The sequence below is a fragment of the Oncorhynchus clarkii genome, chromosome 16 (genome assembly GCF_045791955.1).
Source record: "Oncorhynchus clarkii lewisi isolate Uvic-CL-2024 chromosome 16, UVic_Ocla_1.0, whole genome shotgun sequence".
In the NCBI taxonomy this organism is placed as follows: Eukaryota; Metazoa; Chordata; class Actinopteri; order Salmoniformes; family Salmonidae; genus Oncorhynchus; species Oncorhynchus clarkii.
In genome coordinates this window covers 47411798-47431633 of record NC_092162.1, presented here as the reverse complement: position 1 = coordinate 47431633, position 19836 = coordinate 47411798, and the positions used below count along the sequence as shown (strand labels likewise).

The following is a 19836-nucleotide window of genomic DNA, read 5'->3' as shown; positions in this document are numbered from 1 at the left end:
CTGAGAAGCCTTTTGGTTCTAGACTTGGCACTCCGGTACCGCTTGCCATGCGGTAGTAGAAATAATAGTCTATGACAGGGGTGGCTGGAGTCTACCCTCTGTAGTGCCTTGCGGTCAGAGGCCAAGCAATTGCCGTACCAGGCAGTGATACAACCAGTCAGGGGTGGCTGGTGCTCTTGATGTTGCAGCTGTAGAACCTTTTGAGGATCTTAGGACCCATGCCAAAGCTTTTTAGTTTCCTGAGGGGGAAATAGGCTTTGTCGTGCCCTCTTCACGACTGTCTTGGTGTGCTTGGACCATTCTAGTTTGTTAGTGATGTGGACACTATGGAATGGCTACGGACACTATGGATCATGGCTACGGACTTGAGTGCTACGGGTCTGTAGTCATTTAGGCAGGTTACCTTAGTGTTCTTGGGCACAGGGACTATGGTGTCTGCTTCAATCAGGGACATGTTGAAAATGTCAGTGAAGTCACTGGTAAACAATAGAGTCAGCACATGCCCGGGGCCGTCCTGGTAATCCGTCTGGCCCAGCGGCCTTGTGAATGTTGACCTGTTTAAAGGTCTTACTCATGCCGGCTACGGAGAGCGTGATCACACAGTCGTCCAGAACAGATGATGCTCTCATGCATGCCTCAGTGTTGCTTGCCTCAAAGCAAGCATAGAAGTGATTTAACTCATCTGGTAGGCTCGTGTCACTGGGCAGCTCACGGCTGTGCTTCCCTTTGTAGTCTGTAATAGTTTGCAGGCCCTGCCTCATCCGATGAGCGTCAGAGCCGTGTAGTACGATTCAATCTTAGTCCTGTATTGGCGCTTTGCCTGTTTGATGGTTTGTCTGAAGGGGTAGCGGGATTTCTTATAAGCGTCCGGGTTAGAGTCCCGCTCCTTGAAGGCAGCAGCTCTACCCATTAGCTCAGTGCGGATGTTGCCTGTAATCCATGGTTTCTGGTTGGGGTATGTACGCACAGTCACTGTGGGGACGACGTTGTCTTTGCACTTATTGATGAAGCCAGTGACTGATGTGGTGTACTCCTCAATGCCATCGGAAGAATCCAGGAACATATTACAGTCTTCCAGACCAAGTCACTGGTGCTTCCTGCTTTAGTTTTTGCTTGTAAGCAGGAACCAGGAGGATGGAAATAGTGCAAATAGTGTGGTCTACAGCTTATCATGAGATACTCTACTTCAAGCGAGCAAAATCTAGAGACTTCCTTAGATTTCGTGCACCAGCTTTTGTTTACAACAGGGGGACGGTGCACACAGACCGTCCCATCATGTGGTTCTGTGTGCACAAAAGTGCAACAATCACCTTCTGCTACCATTTCTGTCAAGCCATCCATGCCTCGATCACACCGAGAGTGAATTTGCATTTTGGTACACCAGAAGTACATTCATTTCCAATTGAAAGCTGTTTTGCCTTGCATCATTGCGTTGCAGAGGCAGTTCCTAGTGCGTTCTGTGTGGTGTATATGTTAGATTTATCAAAAGGTATGTGTCAAACTGTGTGTGGACTGCTTGACAGAAATGGTAGCAGAAGGTGAATGTTGCATAAATATCCAGATGATGCTGCATACCATTTTGCGCAATAAAGCTTGAGGCGCTGTGCATACAGTTTGATGCATACAGATTCGATAAATCCAACCATAGCCAATCATTGCCTTGACAAAAGCTGAAACAGGCTGGTATTTACATCCACTCAGAACATTACTACTTTTTGCAAATATCTTAAAGTACATTACATAATTAACCTATGAACTGTAGACTAATCATCATGACTGCTGATGATGTGACGTCCCCAAAAATATAGAAAACCATGTACCCTGAAAAATACATGTAAAAATATAGAAAACCATAACACTCAAACCAAATGGTACCAAATGGTATACGCACACCCGCACAAAAACATATTGAATAATCAGGGACGTTTTAATTTCTCACGGCTGCGCTGGATACCACATCAATACGCATGCGTCGGTCTCTCCGGCTCCGGTCTCAAAACGAGAATCAAGGTAGAAAAGCGGCCTACTTTGATTATTCTGTATTATCTCAAACATCGTACGAAATTGCGTTGTCATAAATTAAAGTCGTGTTTGAATTGTGCTTCTTTAAATAGTCTAACGTCTATTTATGCTTGAATGTTGTTTTTTGGCCCTAAACGTCTGTTTCTAGCTAACGTTAGCTTCACGACTGATAATTATGTGGCGGCAGCTAGCTTGCCCTGTGTTCTCCACTGATACAATAACACGATTTAGCATTACTGTGGTGGCTTTATAACTAGCTAACTATAGCGTTCGAGTATATCCCGGTGTATTCCTTTAAACATTTATCGAGGGACCCAGGAAGTAACTAATGGGTTAACATTAGCTAACTAACCAGCTGAGAACGTTAGCAAAGCGAGTAACAAGCAGCTAGCTCTAGCCACTAATTAGCTAGCGAACTATGCCAAATTGCCTTGACACAGACGAGTCCTCAACATTTCTACCATATGGTTCGTATCTTCTGTGTGGTCTATTGGATGCTAGCTAGCTGTCCCAAGCTAGAAATGTTTGCTGTCAAGTTAGTTACACGTCTTGAATTTCCGGATACACACCCAGAATCAGACATTTGATATTATTTTGATGCCGGCAGTGGGTCAGGTCAGCTGCAGTATGCCGCATTCAGGTGCTGGTCGGAACTAGGAAACTTGGAAATGTCCTACTTGTTAACTGGTTGAACGCAGCAGGTGTTTAAATGCGACCAGTTTGCAGGAACCCCTCTTTATACTTCTGTTGGTCCGTTTTTGTTTTATTTTTTTTTTTATCTTAGGACAGGCGGGGGGCAGGGGTGCTCCAGTAGTTTTTTTTGTTTTGCTTTTGTTCACTTTAATACATTTATTTATTAACAAATATCAACAAACAAAATAGGAATAGTCACATGCAAACAAGCATACAAACAAACGATTTACATTGCCAGGAATACTAAACAAACAAATCATATTCATTAATAATACAAGTTTTAATTGCCTTTTTGTTTTTCATTTTAGTTAGTGGTGCCATATTGTTGAAACTCATTTATAAAGTGAAACAAGTTAGGTTTTGAATTAGACAATTTGCATTTGTGAATATGAAATTTAACTAGTATTATTAGCAGTTGAATTAAATATACTATATCTTTATGTCAGAATTTCTGAAATAAATCATATCAAAACCATTAAATAGCACAACCGGTCCTATTTTTTTGTAACAAAATTATGTATGTCAATCCAAAACATTCTACTATAAAACAGGCAAAGAACAAATGCAAAATTGTCTCTTCCATTCCACAGAAATCACAGTTGTATACAATATTCAGCTTGATGTGCTCCAGTAGGTGACAATGCACAATAACTGTTGGTTGACAGCCGCAGATAAACCCCATAGAAGAAGTGACGACAAAGATAGCTAGCTAGCTGTACACCAGTAGACAAGGTAATTTGCCCCCGCCTGTCGGGCACTGTTTTCACACAGTTCTGTTCAGGACTGCGAGGGCAGGCGGGAGTGAAGGACACTGCTAGCTTAGCCAGCTAGACCTAGAGAGGACTCTGGTACACTGGAGGAGGGTGTAACACTGTGGTAGATAACTAGCATGCTAGGTAGCACACGGTGTCTTATTTTCAATGACGGGCTATGACGAATAGTGGGTTAACTGCCTGTTCAGGGGTAGAACGAGAGATTTGTACCTTGTCAGCTCGGGGATTTGAACTTGCAACCTTTCGGTTACTAATCCAACACTCTAACCACTAGGCTGCCCTGCCGGCCCAATGTTTATATCCCAGGACAAATTAGCTATCAACAGCAAGCTAGCTAAATAGGACAACTTCGCTAGCAAGTGCAAGCTAGCTTGCTAAATTGCCATAAATGTTTAATGCTTTTTGACCTGTCCCCAAATTTATGTAATTGGTTCAGAGTTTGTTTTGATATTTTAACCTGCATGTCGTGATCACGTGTTGGGGGACAAAATAAATGTATGCACGATGGCGCACGCGCACAGCCGGTTTGGGTTCTGTGTTATTCTAAACAATGCAAAGGTTAAAGTCTACAAAACGCAGTCCACTCTGTTTGTTACAGATTCAAGTTTTGGAAAATTGTAATTGTTTGGAGATCAAATGTTTTTATTTATGAGAACATTTTCAGAATGTTATCCAAAATCCATCTCGTTCAATCTTCTCCCAATGCCAGCCCCTGGGCTTCCTCTCATCACCATATTTGGAAGTGAGTGGAAACGCCAACCGGATGCTTCACATTTATACATCTGGTGAAATATCTGGCTCATTGTTCTATCTGTGGTATTGCCCTAGCCTTCTGTCTCCTTTGCTAGCGGGAGGCGTGGATGACGGGTAGACAGTGTCCTTTGCCCTCACCTGTCGAGCACAGGTTTTCTCCGGTACACAGCAGGGGGGAGGCGAGGGCAACACCGTGTGCTAACTTGCAAGCTAGCACAGAGTGTCGCCTTGAGGGTGACAGGTAGACAGTGTCCTTCGCCCCCGCTTGTCGGGCACTGTTTTCCTCAGTTCTGTTAATGACGTTGAGGGCAGGTGGGAGAGAAGGACACTGTCTACCGATGTTTCTCCCGATCAAAACTGAAAGCGCGAACCACTGCATTTAACCACGGCAAGTTGAATGCAGTAATATGGTTGAATACACACAGTGCAGTTACGGCCTCCGTAAGTCGATCAAACAGGAAAAACGTCAGTACAGAGACAAAGTGGAGTCACAATTCAACGGCTCAGACACGAGACGTATGTGGCAGGGACTCCACAGACAATCACGGATTACAAAGGGAAAATCAGTCACGTCACTAACATCTTGCTCCCGGACAAGCTAAACACCTTCTCCTGCTTTGAGGATAACACAGTGCCAACGGCACGGCCTGCTCCCGAGGACTGTGGGCTCTCGTTCTCTGTGGCCGACGTGAGTAAGACATTTTAAGCATGTTAACCCTCACAAAGCTGCCGACCCAGACGGCATCCCTAGCCGCGTCCTCAGAAGATGTGCAGACAAGCTGGCTGGAGTTTTTACGGACACATTCAATTGCTCCCTGTCCCAGTCTGCTGTTCTCACCAGCTTCAAGATGTCCACCATTGTTCCTGTACCCAATAAAGCAAAGGTAACTGAACTAAATGACTATCACCCCATAGCACTCACTTCTGTCATCATGAAGTGCTGCCCCCATCCACATCGACGCGACCGCAGTGTAGAAGGTGAAAAGCTTCAAGTTCCTTGGCCTCCATATCACTGACAATCTGAAATGGTCCACCCACACAGACAGTGCGGTGAAGGAGGCACAACGGCACCTCTTCAACCTCAGGCTGAAGAAGTTTGGCTTGGCCCCATAGACCCTCACAAACTTTTACAGATGCACCATAAAAAGTGGTTACTCAACGTTGTACCTGAGAGGCTGCTGCCCTATGTAAATAGACATGGAATCACTGGTCACTTTAATAATGTCTACATACTGTTTTATTCATTATGTATATTCTGTATTCTACTGTATTCTACTCAATGCCACTCCGACATGGCTCTTCCTAATATTTCTTAATTCCATTATTTTATTTGTATATTTGTGTGTATTGGTGTGAATTTTTAGATACTACTGCACTTTTAGAGCTAGGAATACAAACATTTCTCTAGACCCGCAATAACATCTGCTAAATAGGTGTATGTGACCAATAAAATGTGATTTGATAGCTAGCAAGGAGGACTCCTTTTTTTGGGGGGGGGGGGGTGTTCATGCAGGAACCAATGGGGAAATGACAGAGTTCCGACTAGCACGTGAACGCAGCATTCGCTGCCGAATGACCATTATCTTATTACACTTCATGGAGGTCTCAACGGCACAGCTGATGCATGTTGACATGAGCAACATGAGCTTAGCATGTTCAACAGGTGACGGACATGTTCTTCTCCGCCCCTCCAGATGCTGATGCCCAAGAAGAATCGTATAGCCATCTACGAGCTACTCTTCAAGGAGGGGGTGATGGTCGCCAAAAAGGATGTGCATCTGGCTAAGCACCCGGAGCTGGCCGATAGGAATGTGCCCAACCTTCACGTAATGAAGGCCATGCAGGTTAGATGTTGTACTTTCTTCTGGTGCCTCATATAGTGTTGCATGATGGAGAATGAAAATAGAGACTAAGATGGGATAAACTTTATTGTCCCCAAGGGGAAATTTGTCTTTGACACGCAATAAACTGGGGCGGCAGGTAGCCTAGTGGTTAGAGCGTTGGGCCAGTAACCGAGGCTGACATGGTAAAAATCTGTCATCTCTGCCCCTGAGCAAGGCAATTAACCCACTGTTCCCTGGGCACCGAAGACGTGGATGTCGATTAAGGCAGCCCCCCGCACCTCTCTGATTCAGAGGGGTTCGGTTAAATGTGTTAGTCACATTTTAGTTGAAGGTATTGAGTTGTACAACTGACTAGGTTTCCCCCTTTCCCCTAGCAGAATGTCCTCAACTGTTGCCCTTGTCCTCAACTTGACTGTGACCCTCCTTCTGCAGTCTCTGAAGTCAACTGGGTACGTGAAGGAGCAGTTTGCCTGGCGCCACTTCTACTGGTATCTGACCAATGAGGGCATCCAGTACCTGAGGGACTTCCTGCATCTGCCCCCAGAGATTGTTCCCGCCACTCTGCGTCGTCAGATGCGCCCTGAGACCGCCCGGCCCAGGCCTAAAGGTAGTCTGCATATCATGACCATGTCTGTGTCACCTGGGGCCTGTTCAGGAGGGTTCAAAGTTCAGATAGAAATATATTTTGTTGAACAGATATGATTGTCATGTAGAATAGGGGATCATGGCCACTCTATTCATTCTATTTATGTGATTTTTGTATTGTACTTCCATTAGTAATCCAGGGTTGACTGTTTCCTGTAGTCAGTCAGCAGGTTCCCTTCATGGATGAATAGTGGTGAATGTTGCAGGTGTTATAGTAGTGTGCAGATCAGAGGAGTGGTGTAAAACATATCCTTCTGTTTCAGGTATGGAGGGTGAGAGAGGTGAGCGGCCAGCTAGGTTTAACCGTGAAGGAGGAGACAGAGACAACTACAGACGTTCTGCTGCACCACGTGAGTACTCAAGCCACCTGTTTATTACGTTCAATAATGATGCACCAATATGGAAACACTGAGCCGATGCTAATATTTGCTTTGCCATGGTGGCTGATAGGGAATTGCAGCAAATGGTAAACTTTTATGTAAATGACCTGAATCTCTACTTGTCTGATGATCATACTTTCTGTCCTTTTAGCTGGCGCAGACAAGAAGGCTGAAGCAGGCGCTGGTGCAGCTACTGAGTTCCAATTCGTAAGTAAAGTATTTCAAATCGATAGTGGGTGCCATGTCTTATTGTAGCCTAATGCCCACTTGTCAATTGAGATCTTCAACGATTGAAAACTTACCAACTCGTATTGTGTGTTGCAGAGAGGCGGATTTGGACGTGGCAGAGGACAGCAACCACCACAGGAGTAAAACACTGACTCTGTTCTTGTACAGTATAATAAAAGGGGATTGCTGTAATCTCAGTGTGTCATGAATTTCTAATTGCATTGGATGGTGATCATAAGATATATACACTTCACAGGAGGTTGGTGGCACCTTAATTGGGAAAGATGGGCTTGTGGTAATGGAATGGTATCCATGAGTTTGATGCCATTCCATTCACTCTGTTGCAGCCATTGTTATGTTGCGTCCTCCCCTTAGTGGCCTCCTGTGATACATTTGAATTTGTAGGTGGTAATGAGACAACTTTTATTTTTAATCTAGAGGAGTTGACGAACACATTTCTCCAACTGGAGTCAACAAGAAAATACAAAGAAACCCTAAGAAAAGGGAGCACTGGGTGTTTTATTAATTGGCAGAGTTGTTTTACAATCTTCAGTCTTCACATTTTGTTGTGTAATTCCCCATTGAAGAAGAAATCAGTGATATGTGTGGATTTTCTTTATATGCTGTTAAGACCATTATTTACCAGTAAACTGAAGTCATCAAGAACAGGAACATATTACCCAGAACTGCCATCACCTAGTTAGATGACCCATAACCACTAGATGGCGTTGGGTTCAGTATGATAGAACTTTGCACAATATTGAATTCAATGGAAACTACTGTACTGAATGACCAGTTGAAAAACACTTGTGGTGGCCCAGCGGGACATTATCATATGGTGTGCATCACGAGTTTTACGATTTCATGGTCACACCCACCAAACGTACCTCCGTTTTGGGGGAAATGTGTCGTTCAGTGCAAACGTTAAAGCGAACTGAACACACCCCAGGACTCGCAGACAAACAACATAGGGCATACTGAAATTGCCAATCCCTACTGGCCATATAGTGAGAAATAAAGCCATGTATGTACTTATTAGAAAGTATGGGGGATACCTAGTCAGTTGTACAACTGAATGCATTCAACTGGAGTGTCTTTACAGTCATTGCGTCCTGGTGCAATATGACTATCTTAGGTCTGCCATGAGTAGGCCTGACCTTTTCTATTTTCACAAGTTAAAAAACACAACATATTCCCTATGTTCAGGTTCCATGTAAAAATAAAAGAGGAAAGGAAAATCAAAAAACCTCCCCAGGCAGTTACTAGTACATAAATGTTGCATAAACATCCATCTAAGCAAAGCTAGCCAACTGAGGGCCCAACATACCACGGGTCTAGGGCCATTTCAAGGATAGGACTAGGCTGTTGTGTAAAACTTAAAAATATTGCCAGAGGAGATGAATGAGGCTGAGAACTAACTTAACAGCTCTTTGTGCCAGATCAGTTGGGTCAATGGGTACGTTTGGCACAATCCAGCTCAACAAGAATATAATATTCTCATTCTTTGTGCCCTAAATTATGCTCAGTTGAGAAATAGTTGAAAGTTGTGCCAAGTTGAAATTGGCACATACCTACTATCCCATCAGGGCAAAGTACAGTGTGAAGTAGAATCTACACATCAATTTTCGTGGGCCAGGGTGACAAGCAAACAACAGTACCAAACTCCAGGGCCAGTAGTGGAGAGTTGGTCTCTGCATTGACATAGGCTATAGAACATTAACATATCTACCAATCCCAGTTATTCTTGTTCACAAGTCTTGACTGGGCCAGAATCACTATGGTTCTGCGACTTATCAGCATCCATCCATTCATCAGATCAATGGCATTTGATTTATTTAAATGATCAATTTGAACAACCAATGATGAACCTACCTAAAGTAGACAAATAATATATTAAGAACTATTTTAAAGTGCATTTCAAGAAACAACAAAAACCTAACAAAACAAATATAGCTAACATAAAAACAAAAGTCCAGTGTTCATTTAAGGGAAAATGCAGAATTATATCACAGTGTAAACATTTGTTAGAATACCATTTAGAATTGATGGATTCACATGAGCGTAAATGTGCCCTCACCAAAACGTGCAGGTGATTTACCTTGTTATTGCATCTCCTGTTGTGCAACATCTCTTCCTGCATCACACACACACACCAATCAATCAACAGCCCTCACCTTACATCAATACACACCGAGAGATTAGTACAGACTGAAAAACATCCGTCATTGCAATCAATCACCATCATACCATTAGAAAATAAATATGAATATTAGCAACAAAGTAAATGGATATAGAATTATCAAGTGAAAACCATGAAGACATCAATTTTAGTGGGGTCCAGAGTATGACAAACACGTTATCCAGCAGCGGCATAATCTTCCAAGTGCTATTTTAAATTAGCCTTACTATTCAAGCACAATAAACAACACCTGATGACATTACTACCCACCTCCTGATGCACAACATGATTCAAAAACTCTGCAAGAGCACGTCTCCTGCACCAAAAACTAGTTTGGGTTCTTGTTCCTTTCCCATGAGGATCAGATAACATGCATAATTATCTTTTATTCTGGTTATTTCATTATAAAACCAATCAATACATTATCTTTATAGTCTAGACTGACAACAAGATGTGCAGATTATTTACATTTCAATGTTTTGGTTAGATGTGCCCTAGTGTGATAACAAAAGCCAAAGCTACTATAGGAGTGTTTTTTTTTTATGTCAGCCCCCTTATCAAAACTTCTCTCTCCAATCACCAAAGCTTGTGCTATCGTCACAATGGAGCCCGTTTTGTACCAGATAATTCCATTCCTACAGATTACATCACACAAGACACACCCGTGTACCTTAACCACACATACAAAACAGGAAGCTTTCCAACAAGCCCATCTAACCATTAACCAAATAAATGCATTTTTAGATGATTAGAAAAGATATGAAAAGAAAACAAACTACAGAAAATGTCATACTGAAAAAGCCTGTCATACTGTATAACTCTTAACTCTTAGACTAACGATCTGTCACGGTACATGGTGAGAGGTTATGTCATTCTCATGACTGCCATTTAAAGGGGTGTGGCAACTAAATGGTAAACACATAGCATAGCAATACTTTACATCACCACAGCAGAGTTGCATTCAACAAACCTCACATTTATGACAAAGAGGAATGAGGGACCGAGGAAAAGGAGGAAGAGTTTGGGAATACCTCATGCAATTATTAATAAAAATAAAAATAAAAACATTCAAATTACAAAGTATTATATCTTCTTCGCCCAACACTTCAAGTCTGTACCTCCACTCTGGCACCAAAAAAAAGGCTGTCAAGGCAAACATTTCTGTTTATGTTTTGAAGTTTAAAAAATAAGTAGTAGTAGTAGGAGGAGCAGGATTAGGTAAGAAAAAGAAGCGGGTAAAAGATGTGGAGAATTCTCCAGGAGTTTCTGTGTTTTAGCTAACTTATACTTCGATCTAGAGTTATGGTTGATGTTGTAGGTAGGGGAGTGGTCTCCTCCCCCTATTGTGGCCACCAGGGGCGTCATGTTGTTGCTCAAAGTACGAGGCCTGCACAGGCTTATGGCACTGCAGCACCCTGCTGGCATCATCGGTCTTAAACCATTCCCTTTTTCTACCTGTCAACAGAGGGATAACAAGCGGAGTTTGAAAGGGGGCTACAAAAACAGGTTAAGTCTAGATTAACTCAGGAATTAAATGCCTATGAAGGATCTACAATAGTAGTAGTAGTGGTAGTAGTAGCAGCAGTTGTAGCATCGATTATGATCAGCTGGTCAATCTGTTGCCGATTAATCAATTTGATCACACATAACAAAATAGATTTCCAGTCATCACAGCTTTCACAAACACCACAAAAAACTAGTAACAATGTACCAATATTCACAGAGTCCTCCCAGTCTTCTAACATCTCTGTAACCATTAGGACATAGACATATGTTCTGTGCTTCCTGCCTGTGTTCTGAGAAAGAGGAAATCAAGAAAAAGTGTTAGTGCTCAAGGTTAGGAGGCAAACAGTGGAAAGAAACTAGCAGTCCCTCCCACCCCAAGTTTAAAGACAAGCAACACAAAGACATGGAAAAACACAAACCTTTTCAGCTCACCTCGAAAATTCCTAGTAGTCGCCCCAATGTCCCCTTGACACCAGCCTGGAAAGACAACATGTTCAGTAGAAATGAAACAGAAGATTAAACCTTGAATAACGATTCTTAGTAAAAGCAGGACATTGCAATGTTTTCACCCGATGAGACCTGGGGGTTCTGAGAATTGCTGCCATTTTCAGTTCCAGGTCGGGGGCAACGTCATGGAGGAGAGGGAGGGATCAGCTCCTATTAACATGTTGTCATTGCAGTACTTTCTTCTTCAGGTTACAGTTTTACTCTATTTATAAACATGGACTCTCAATCAAGAGGCTCCTCAACCCATTCAGTGAATAGCTTACATAGAAGAATGTTTAGATTTTTCAGAGCTGAAATAAGGGCTGCTAAGTCAACTAGTGTAAAATTAGTACATCAACAAAACCCTGCAATAACATTTGGCCAAGACAACAATACATCAGATTGTGTTTCCCTAACAAATGAGCTCAACATTGATCACAAGGAACTCACAAATGAGGCTGAATACAGTTAATGGAAAACCAATCAACTTAAAAGACTAGAAGATCTGAAACCCTACCTGAACCCTACCTCTTTAAAGAGTATCTTAAATAATCCCACAGCAACCCCCCTCGCCCCCCAAAAAACGAAATAATAAAATAATTCCCATCTGTGAACTAACACACACACTTGACTTCCCCCACCCCACTAGCACTGCCTTTGCTGATAGCTACTTTATTTCTGAAAAATGTATTTACTGAGATATTTGGTTGTCCCACCTAGCTAACTTTAAGATGAATGTACTAGCTGTAATTTGCTCTGTATAAGAGTGTCTAAAAGTGTCTAAATGTACTAAAATGTACATGTTTAAAGATGGCATTATCCCATTTGTTCAACAGAAAAGGTTAGCTTCAGTTCAAATACCGTATATACCCTCTAAGAACTTTAGGCAACAATTTAGCATGAGAGTAACCTTTCTATTAACACAATTCTGCTCAGGGACATCAAGGTTTTTTGGAGAAATCAGATTATTAATGAATAAACATGTTATAAAAGTGTAATTACCTGTCTATACCAGTCTATACAGGCCTTTAACCGTTACAAACCATTTCAAAGGGCAACTGCACAGAAGTGAAATGATACTTTCAATGAGCTCCTTGCATAATAAAAACTCTGAATGCACAAATGAAGTTGACAAGTAATTCAGCCTACCTCTTCACACACCTCTCGAACAGCAGCCACGTTGGGCTCTTCCTCCGGCTATATTCCTCCACCAGGGACAATCCACTTGTCTTGAGTCCGACTACCACTAACCAACAACACCTGCAGGCAGGGCCAGATTAAGAAATCATAAACCCTGGAGCTATGCTTTGTACTAGAAAAAAATTCTACGTAATTTACATGATAGAAGACATTAGCGCAATCTTTTTTTAATCCCACACAAATGACCGAAATGAGTGGCTACTCCGACACTGACAAACAGAGATCAATCTGGTCTTGAATTCAAACAAGCAATAGCCCAGGCCAATGAAGCGACACACAGACTGTACAATATTAGGAGGAAATATATATATATATATACAGTACCCGTCAAAAGTTTGAACACACCTACTCATTCAAGGGTTTTTTCTTTATTTTTACTATGTTCTATATTTTAGAAAAACACTATGAAATAACACACATGGAATCATGTAGTAACCAAAAAAGTGTTAAACATATCGATACATGTTTTACATTTTAGATTCTTCAAAGTAACCACCTTTTGCCTTAATGACAGCTTTGCGCGCTTTTGGCATTCTCTCAACCAGCTTCATGGGGTAGTCACCTGGAATGCATTTCAATTAACAGTTGTGCCTTGTTAAAAGTTCATTTGTGGAATTTCTTTACTTCTTTCCTTGAGCCAATCAGTTGTGCTGTGACAAGGTACGAATGATATACAGAAGAAAGCCCTATTTGGCAGTGGCGTGCCATGGGCCTGAGGCCTGGGCCTTCAGTGAGGTCCTACACAGTCCCACCCGAATTAATCCACCTCTTATTACCATCATTATGATGCCATGGCTCTAGACACTATACATTTAGAGAGTCTTTTAAATATTTCCCTATTTTTCTTCACCTTTTCATTGTGTGGCTCCGTTGTCCTGAGCGCTTGTTCGTTGAGCTGTAGATCCACTCGGGTGTCCCCAAAAGTTTTCAAAAGCACCATTGCTTGTAAGTGCCCAGCCGTACTTTGATGTCTCGTTACTGCCTTGGTTAGACAACTCAACTTTGCAAAGCCAGTGTGGCTCCAAACACCAAATCCATCACTTGCAAATAATAGGCATTCCCAGCAGTACAATGCTTCTCGGAGCCTGTGAGCCATTGATAGCGCTCGTAGTTGGAACTTTGAAAGTGGCGAACGAATCCCTTTCCCACCTGTGACAGGCTTTGTAGCGTCGGCGTCGGGCGACCTCTCCTTACAATGTCTAACTTTTCTTGAAAAGTTTGTCTTGAGAATGGCGTTAAATTATATCCTCGACCAAATCGATATCTTCTCCTCCTTCCGCCATTGTGGGATGAAAAAACAGCTTAGTAGTACGCAAATTAATTTGTTTATCAAATTCAGTTTCCTAGTTCTGAAGTTCTGCATAGACCTGCCTCTCAATATTGGTAATCCAATCAAAAGACGTGCACGCACTACGCCTGCTAGCTGGCTCCTGTGTAACACTGGAGCCAGCCAGCAGGCGTACAATAGCCAACTCTAAAGCTGATTGGTTGACACTAAATTTTCATTTCCATTCACTTCAAGCTACAAGCACCCGCACTGTTGATTCTGAAGGCCTGAGGGCAGATTTTAGACCCCTGGCAACTCATGATGGCTGAATATGATTGGATAAAAGATCTAACATAAAGACCAGCCCTCCAAATCTCAACCTGGGGTTGGAAGCAGTGCAACCAAGAGGAAAGCTATGAAATGAAGAGTATAACTCTTACTCTGGGGAATAATTTAATACATATTTGTGGGAAAATATATATATTTTTAAATTATATTCTGATGATGTTTAGGCCTGCAGAGAAGGCCTTGCTGGCCCTGACGGCCCACCACTGCTATTTGGTAAAAGACCAAGTCCATATTATGTCAAGAACAACTCAAATATGCAAAGAGAAATGACAGTCCATCATTACTTTAAGACATGAAGGTTAGTCAGTACAGAACATTTCAAGAACTTTGAAAGTTTCTTCAAGTGCACTCGACAAAACCATCAAGCGCTATGATGACACTGGTTCTCATGAGGACCGCCACAGGAAAGGAAGACCCAGAGTTACCTCTGCTGCAGACGATAAGTTCATTACAGTTACCAGGATCAGAAATTGAAGCCCAAATAAATTCTTCACAGAGTTCAAGTAACAGACACATCTCAACATCAACTATTCAGAGGAGACTGCGTGAATCAGGCCTTCATGGTAAAATTGCTGCAAAGAAACCACTACTAAAGGACACCAATAATAAGAAGAGACTTGCTTGGGCCAAGAAACACAAGCAATGGAAATCTGTCCTTTGGTCGGATGAGTCCAAATTTTTGGTTCCAACCATTGTGTCTTCGTGAGACGCAGAGTAGGTGAACGGATGATCTCCGCATGTGTGGTTCCCACCGTGAAGCATGGAGGAGGAGGTGTGATGGTGTGGGGTACTTTTCTGGTGACACTGTCAGTGATTTATTTAGAATTCAAGGCACACTTAACCAGCATGGCTACCACAGCATTCTGCAGCGATACGCCATCCCATCTGGTTTGTGCTTAGTGGGACTATCATTTGTTTTTCAACAGGACAATGACCCAACACACCTCCAGGCTGTGTAAGGGCTATTTGATCAAGAAGGAGAGTGATGGAGTGCTGCATCAGATGACCTGGCCTCCACAATCACCCGACCTCAACCCAATTGAGATGGTTTGGGGTGAGTTGGACTGCAGAGTGAAGGAAAGAATCTAAAATATATGTTTTATTTAATAGTTTTGGTGTCTATTATTCTACAATGTAAAAAATAGTTTTAAAAAATCATCAATAAAAACCGTGGAATTAGTCGGTGTCCAAACTTTAGACTGGTACTGGATATATATATATATATATATATATATATATATATATATATATATATATATATATATATAGTCCATTCAGAAAGTATTCAGACCTCTTGACTTTTTCCACATTTTGTTACGTTACAGCCTTATTCTAAAATGGATTAAATAGAACATTTTCCTCATCAATCTACACACAATACCCCATCATGACAAAGCAAAAACATTTAGTAAATGTATTAAAATAAATAAATAAAATAAACTTATTTACATAAGTATTCCGACCCTTTGATATGACACTCGAAATTGAGCACAGGTGCATCCTTGAGATGTTTCTACAACTTGATTGGAGTCCACCTGTGGTAAATTCAGTAAATTGGACATGATTTGGAAAGGCACACAACTGTCTACATAAGGTCCCACAGTTGACAGTGCATGTCAGAGCAAAATCCAAGCCATGAGGTCAAAGGAATAGTCCGTAGAGCTCCGAGATAAGATTGTGTCAAGGCACAGATCTGGGGAAGTGTCCCCCAAAAATTCTGCAGCGTTGAAGGTCCCCAAGAACACAGTGGCCTTCATCATTCTTAAATGGAAGAAGTTTGGAACCACCAAAACTTTTCCCAGAGCTGGCAATCAGGGGAGAAGGGCCTTGGTCAGGGAGGTGACCAAGAACCCAATGGTCATTCTGACAGAGCTCCAGAGTTTCTCTGTGGATATGGGAGAACCTTCCAGAAGGACAACCATCTCTGCAGCACTCCACCAGTCAGGCCTTCATGGTTAAGTGGCCAGACAGAAGCCACTCCTCAGTAAAAGGCACATGACTGCCCGCTTGGAGTTTGCCAAAAGGCACCTAAAGGACTCTCAGACCATGAGAAACAAGATTCTCTGGTCTGATGAAACCAAGATCGAGGTCTTTGGCCTGAATGCCAAGTGTCACGTCTGGAGGAAACTTGCACCATCCCTACGGTGAGGCATGGTGGTGGCAGCATCATGCTGTAGGGATGTTTTTCAGCGGCAGGGACTGGGAGACTACTCAGGATCGAGGGAAATATGAACAGAGCAAAGTACAGAGAGATGCATGCTGAAAACCTGCTCCAGAGCACTCAGGACCTCAGACTGGGGTGCCACGCTTGTTGCGTCATACCCAAGAAGACTTGAGGCTGTAATCACTTCCAAAGGTCCTTCCAAAAAGGACTGAGTAAAGGTTCTGAATACATATGTAATTATGATATTTGTTCTTTATTTCTAAAAAATAAAAAATAATTTTATATTAACGCTGTAAATTACAGCCTGTAATGTAACAAAATGTGGAAAAAGTCAAGTGGTATGACTACTTTTGAAAGTACTGCAATGGCCCAGAGCTAACAGACCCTGCATTGCATAATAAACTAATTAGGCAACTCTGGGAAAATAAAGTTATTCAACTTTAATATATTCAGCCTAGGCCTCTACAGTTAAGGTTAATGTAAGTTTTAAAATTGTACTTAAAAAAAAATCCAATAACATGTTAACCGCAGGCGATGTTGCCACTAAACAAGCATATGCTTTAGCTGACATGTAGCCTATTCTCTACATTAGAAATAGCTACCCCACCAGACAACAGACAACCTGTACTCCTAGCCTCGGATTTACCTCCTCCTCACTCTCGTTCCTGAAGCACAGACAGGCGGCGCGATTCTTGTAGCCATCCCCGTCATATATCCGCGTTTGATTCGATTTGATCTTCATCAAGTTGGGGTAAAACTTAAAAATGTGAACCACAAACTCAGAAAGACGGTCACAGCCCACTTGTGGGAACCCGTGTAAAAGGCTATCAATTTCTACAACAGACTTTTTCTCCGCTTCATTTTTCATTTTTCTCTTGCACAGACGCCATTATAAACTGCGTAAATTACGCACCACGGTAGATAGAATAGTCAAACGTAGCCTACACATATCGGTATTCACGTTTCAATCTTTGAGACTGAGAGTATGAAACTGTAAACGCAGTCGAAGTCGGTCTGATAGATCTCTAGTTTTACCCAATGATGTGTACAGTGCCTTCAGAAATAATTGACACTTTACTTTCATATTTAGTTGTGTTACAGTCTGAATTTAAAATGGTTTAAATTTAGATTTTATGTCACTGATTTAAAGTATACCAGTGCCTAAATAATTGTAGGAGTAAAACTGCTTAATAAAAAGTCACATAATATGTTGCATGGATAATATTGTTTAACATAATTTTTAAATGACTACCCCATACAATTATCCCTCAGTCAAGTAGTGAATTTCAAGCACAGATTCAACAACAAAGACCAGGGAGGTTTTCCAATGGTTTGAAAAGAAGGGGGGAAAAGTAGACATTGAATATTCTTTTGAGCACGGTGCAGTTATTAATTACACTTTGGATGGTGTATCAATACACCCAGTCACGACAAAGATACAGGCTCCCTTCCCAACTCAATTGCGGGAAACCGCTTAGTGAGACTGGAAACCGCTCAGGGATTTCACCATGAGGCCATGATGATTTTAAAAAAGTAACAGAGTTTAATGTTAATGGCTGTGATAGGAGATAACTGAGGATGGATTAACAACATTGTAGTTATGCTACAATGCTAACATAAATGACAGAGTGAAAAGAAGGAGGCCTGTACAGAAGAAACATTTTCCAAAACATGCAAAGAAATTAACTTTAGATCCTGACTAAAAAATGTTATATTTGGGGAAAAATCAACACAGCACATAACTGAGTACCAAGCCGAAGAACACCATCCCAACCGTGAAGAACGGGGGTGGCAGCATCATGTTGTGGGGGTACTTTGCTGCAGGAGGGACTGGTGCACTTCACAAAATAAATGTCATCATGAGGCAGGAAAATTATGTGGATATATTGAAGCAACATCTCAAGACATCAATCAGGAATTTAAAGCTTGGTCGCAAATGGGTCTTCCAAATGAACAAAGCCCCAAGCATACTTCCAAAGTTGTGGCAAAATGGCTTAAGGACAACAAAGTCAAGGTATTGGAGTGGCCATCACAACGCCCTGACCTCAATCCCATAGAACATTTGTGGGCATAACTGAAAAAGCGTGTGAGAGCAAGGAGGCCTACAAACCTGACTCAGTTACACCAGCTCTGTCAGGAGGAATAGGCCAAAATTCACCCAATGTATTGTGGGAAGGTTGTGGAAGGCTACCCGAAACGTTTGACCCAAGTTAAACAATTTAAAGGCAATGCTACCAAATACTAATTGAGTGTATGTAAACGTCTGACCCACTGGGAATGTGATGAAAGAAATAAAAGCTGAAATAAATCACTCTCTACTATTATTCTGACATTTCACATTCTTAAAATAAAGTGGTGATCCTAACTAACCTAAGACAGGGAATTTTTACTAAGATTAAATGTTAGGAATTGTGAAAAACTGAGTTTAAATGTATTTGGCTAAGGTGTATGTAAACTTCCAAATTCAACTGTATTTTACACTCTTATGAGTGTCAAAACCCACATTTATTTAAAAAAAGAAATCCCTGCCAAGAAGTTTCCTTCCGTTTTAAAGTTTGTTTTTGAAATCCTTTGTTGTTTTTGTAATGAATTCTTTGCAGTCATATTTTAAGTAACTTGTAGAAAATACACTTTATGACACTGTCCTGAAGGCATTATGACCATCCGTTGTCATTTTACATGGACCAAAAAATATACACTTTATGACACTGTCAAGAAGCATTATGACCATCATAATCATACATACATTCCCTTATATCAGTCATCAGTCAAAAATAGGGTGTCTGGTCCTACTCCTGAAATCTGCTCCTGCATTCATCCCAGTCATCAGCAACAGAGCATTGGGGTATGTGCATGTCTGACATCAATGTCTGCGCAATTACAATGAGAATTTAATATGGTCATTAAAAAAAAGCATACATACAGCAAACATACTGTTGACATGTAGGCTATGGTGTAATAGAATATTTTGCCTTGTGTGGTAGGTTTTGTGGGCTTTGACACTTATGTAGGTGTCATAACCAGCCATAAAGTAACACAATATATGTCACAATATGCAGTATGTGTCATGACAGTGATCATATTATAACAGGTAGATAACAAGTTATGTCAGCTGTATTGACATATTATGACATGGTTATGACCGTGTCATAACATGTTATGACACTGGGTGTCAAGTGTTAAGGATGTAACTAACCCAGTAATGAATTAGCTCTTCAATTAAAATCCATTGAAATATTTTACATGATCATATTTGACAATAGGTTATAATTATTAGAAAAATCCAATCATGGCTTTTCATCAGTGCCTTTATAAGTTTGGATGTTTCTTTGCTGCAAGTCTGTATTT

At 41.4% G+C, this 19836-nt stretch overlaps 1 protein-coding gene and 1 pseudogene across 1 annotated transcript; one reads left to right on the top strand and one right to left on the bottom strand.

Annotated features, from left to right (window-relative positions):
- Positions 1-1927: 1927 nt before the first annotated feature.
- On the top strand, positions 1928-7530 carry LOC139368611 (small ribosomal subunit protein eS10). The gene is made up of 6 exons (XM_071107687.1): positions 1928-2010; positions 5936-6085; positions 6518-6692; positions 6994-7080; positions 7262-7317; positions 7435-7530. The coding sequence occupies exons 2-6, from the start codon at positions 5936-5938 to the stop codon at positions 7480-7482; spliced, it is 516 nt and encodes a 171-aa protein (XP_070963788.1). The 5' UTR covers positions 1928-2010; the 3' UTR covers positions 7483-7530.
- A 307-nt stretch (positions 7531-7837) lies between these two features.
- Positions 7838-17367, bottom strand: LOC139368610 (diphosphoinositol polyphosphate phosphohydrolase 1-like; annotated as a pseudogene).
- Between the last annotated feature and the right edge of the window lie 2469 nt (positions 17368-19836).

Bases quoted from the DNA above. Each gene is read 5' to 3' on its own strand.
- LOC139368611 (XM_071107687.1), top strand. From the start codon at position 5,936: ATGCTGATGCCCAAGAAGAATCGTATAGCCATCTACGAGCTACTCTTC. The intron at 6,693-6,993 runs GTAGTCTGCATA...CTTCTGTTTCAG, and splicing joins CGCCCGGCCCAGGCCTAAAG to GTATGGAGGGTGAGAGAGGT. The intron at 7,318-7,434 runs GTAAGTAAAGTA...TGTGTGTTGCAG, and splicing joins CAGCTACTGAGTTCCAATTC to AGAGGCGGATTTGGACGTGG.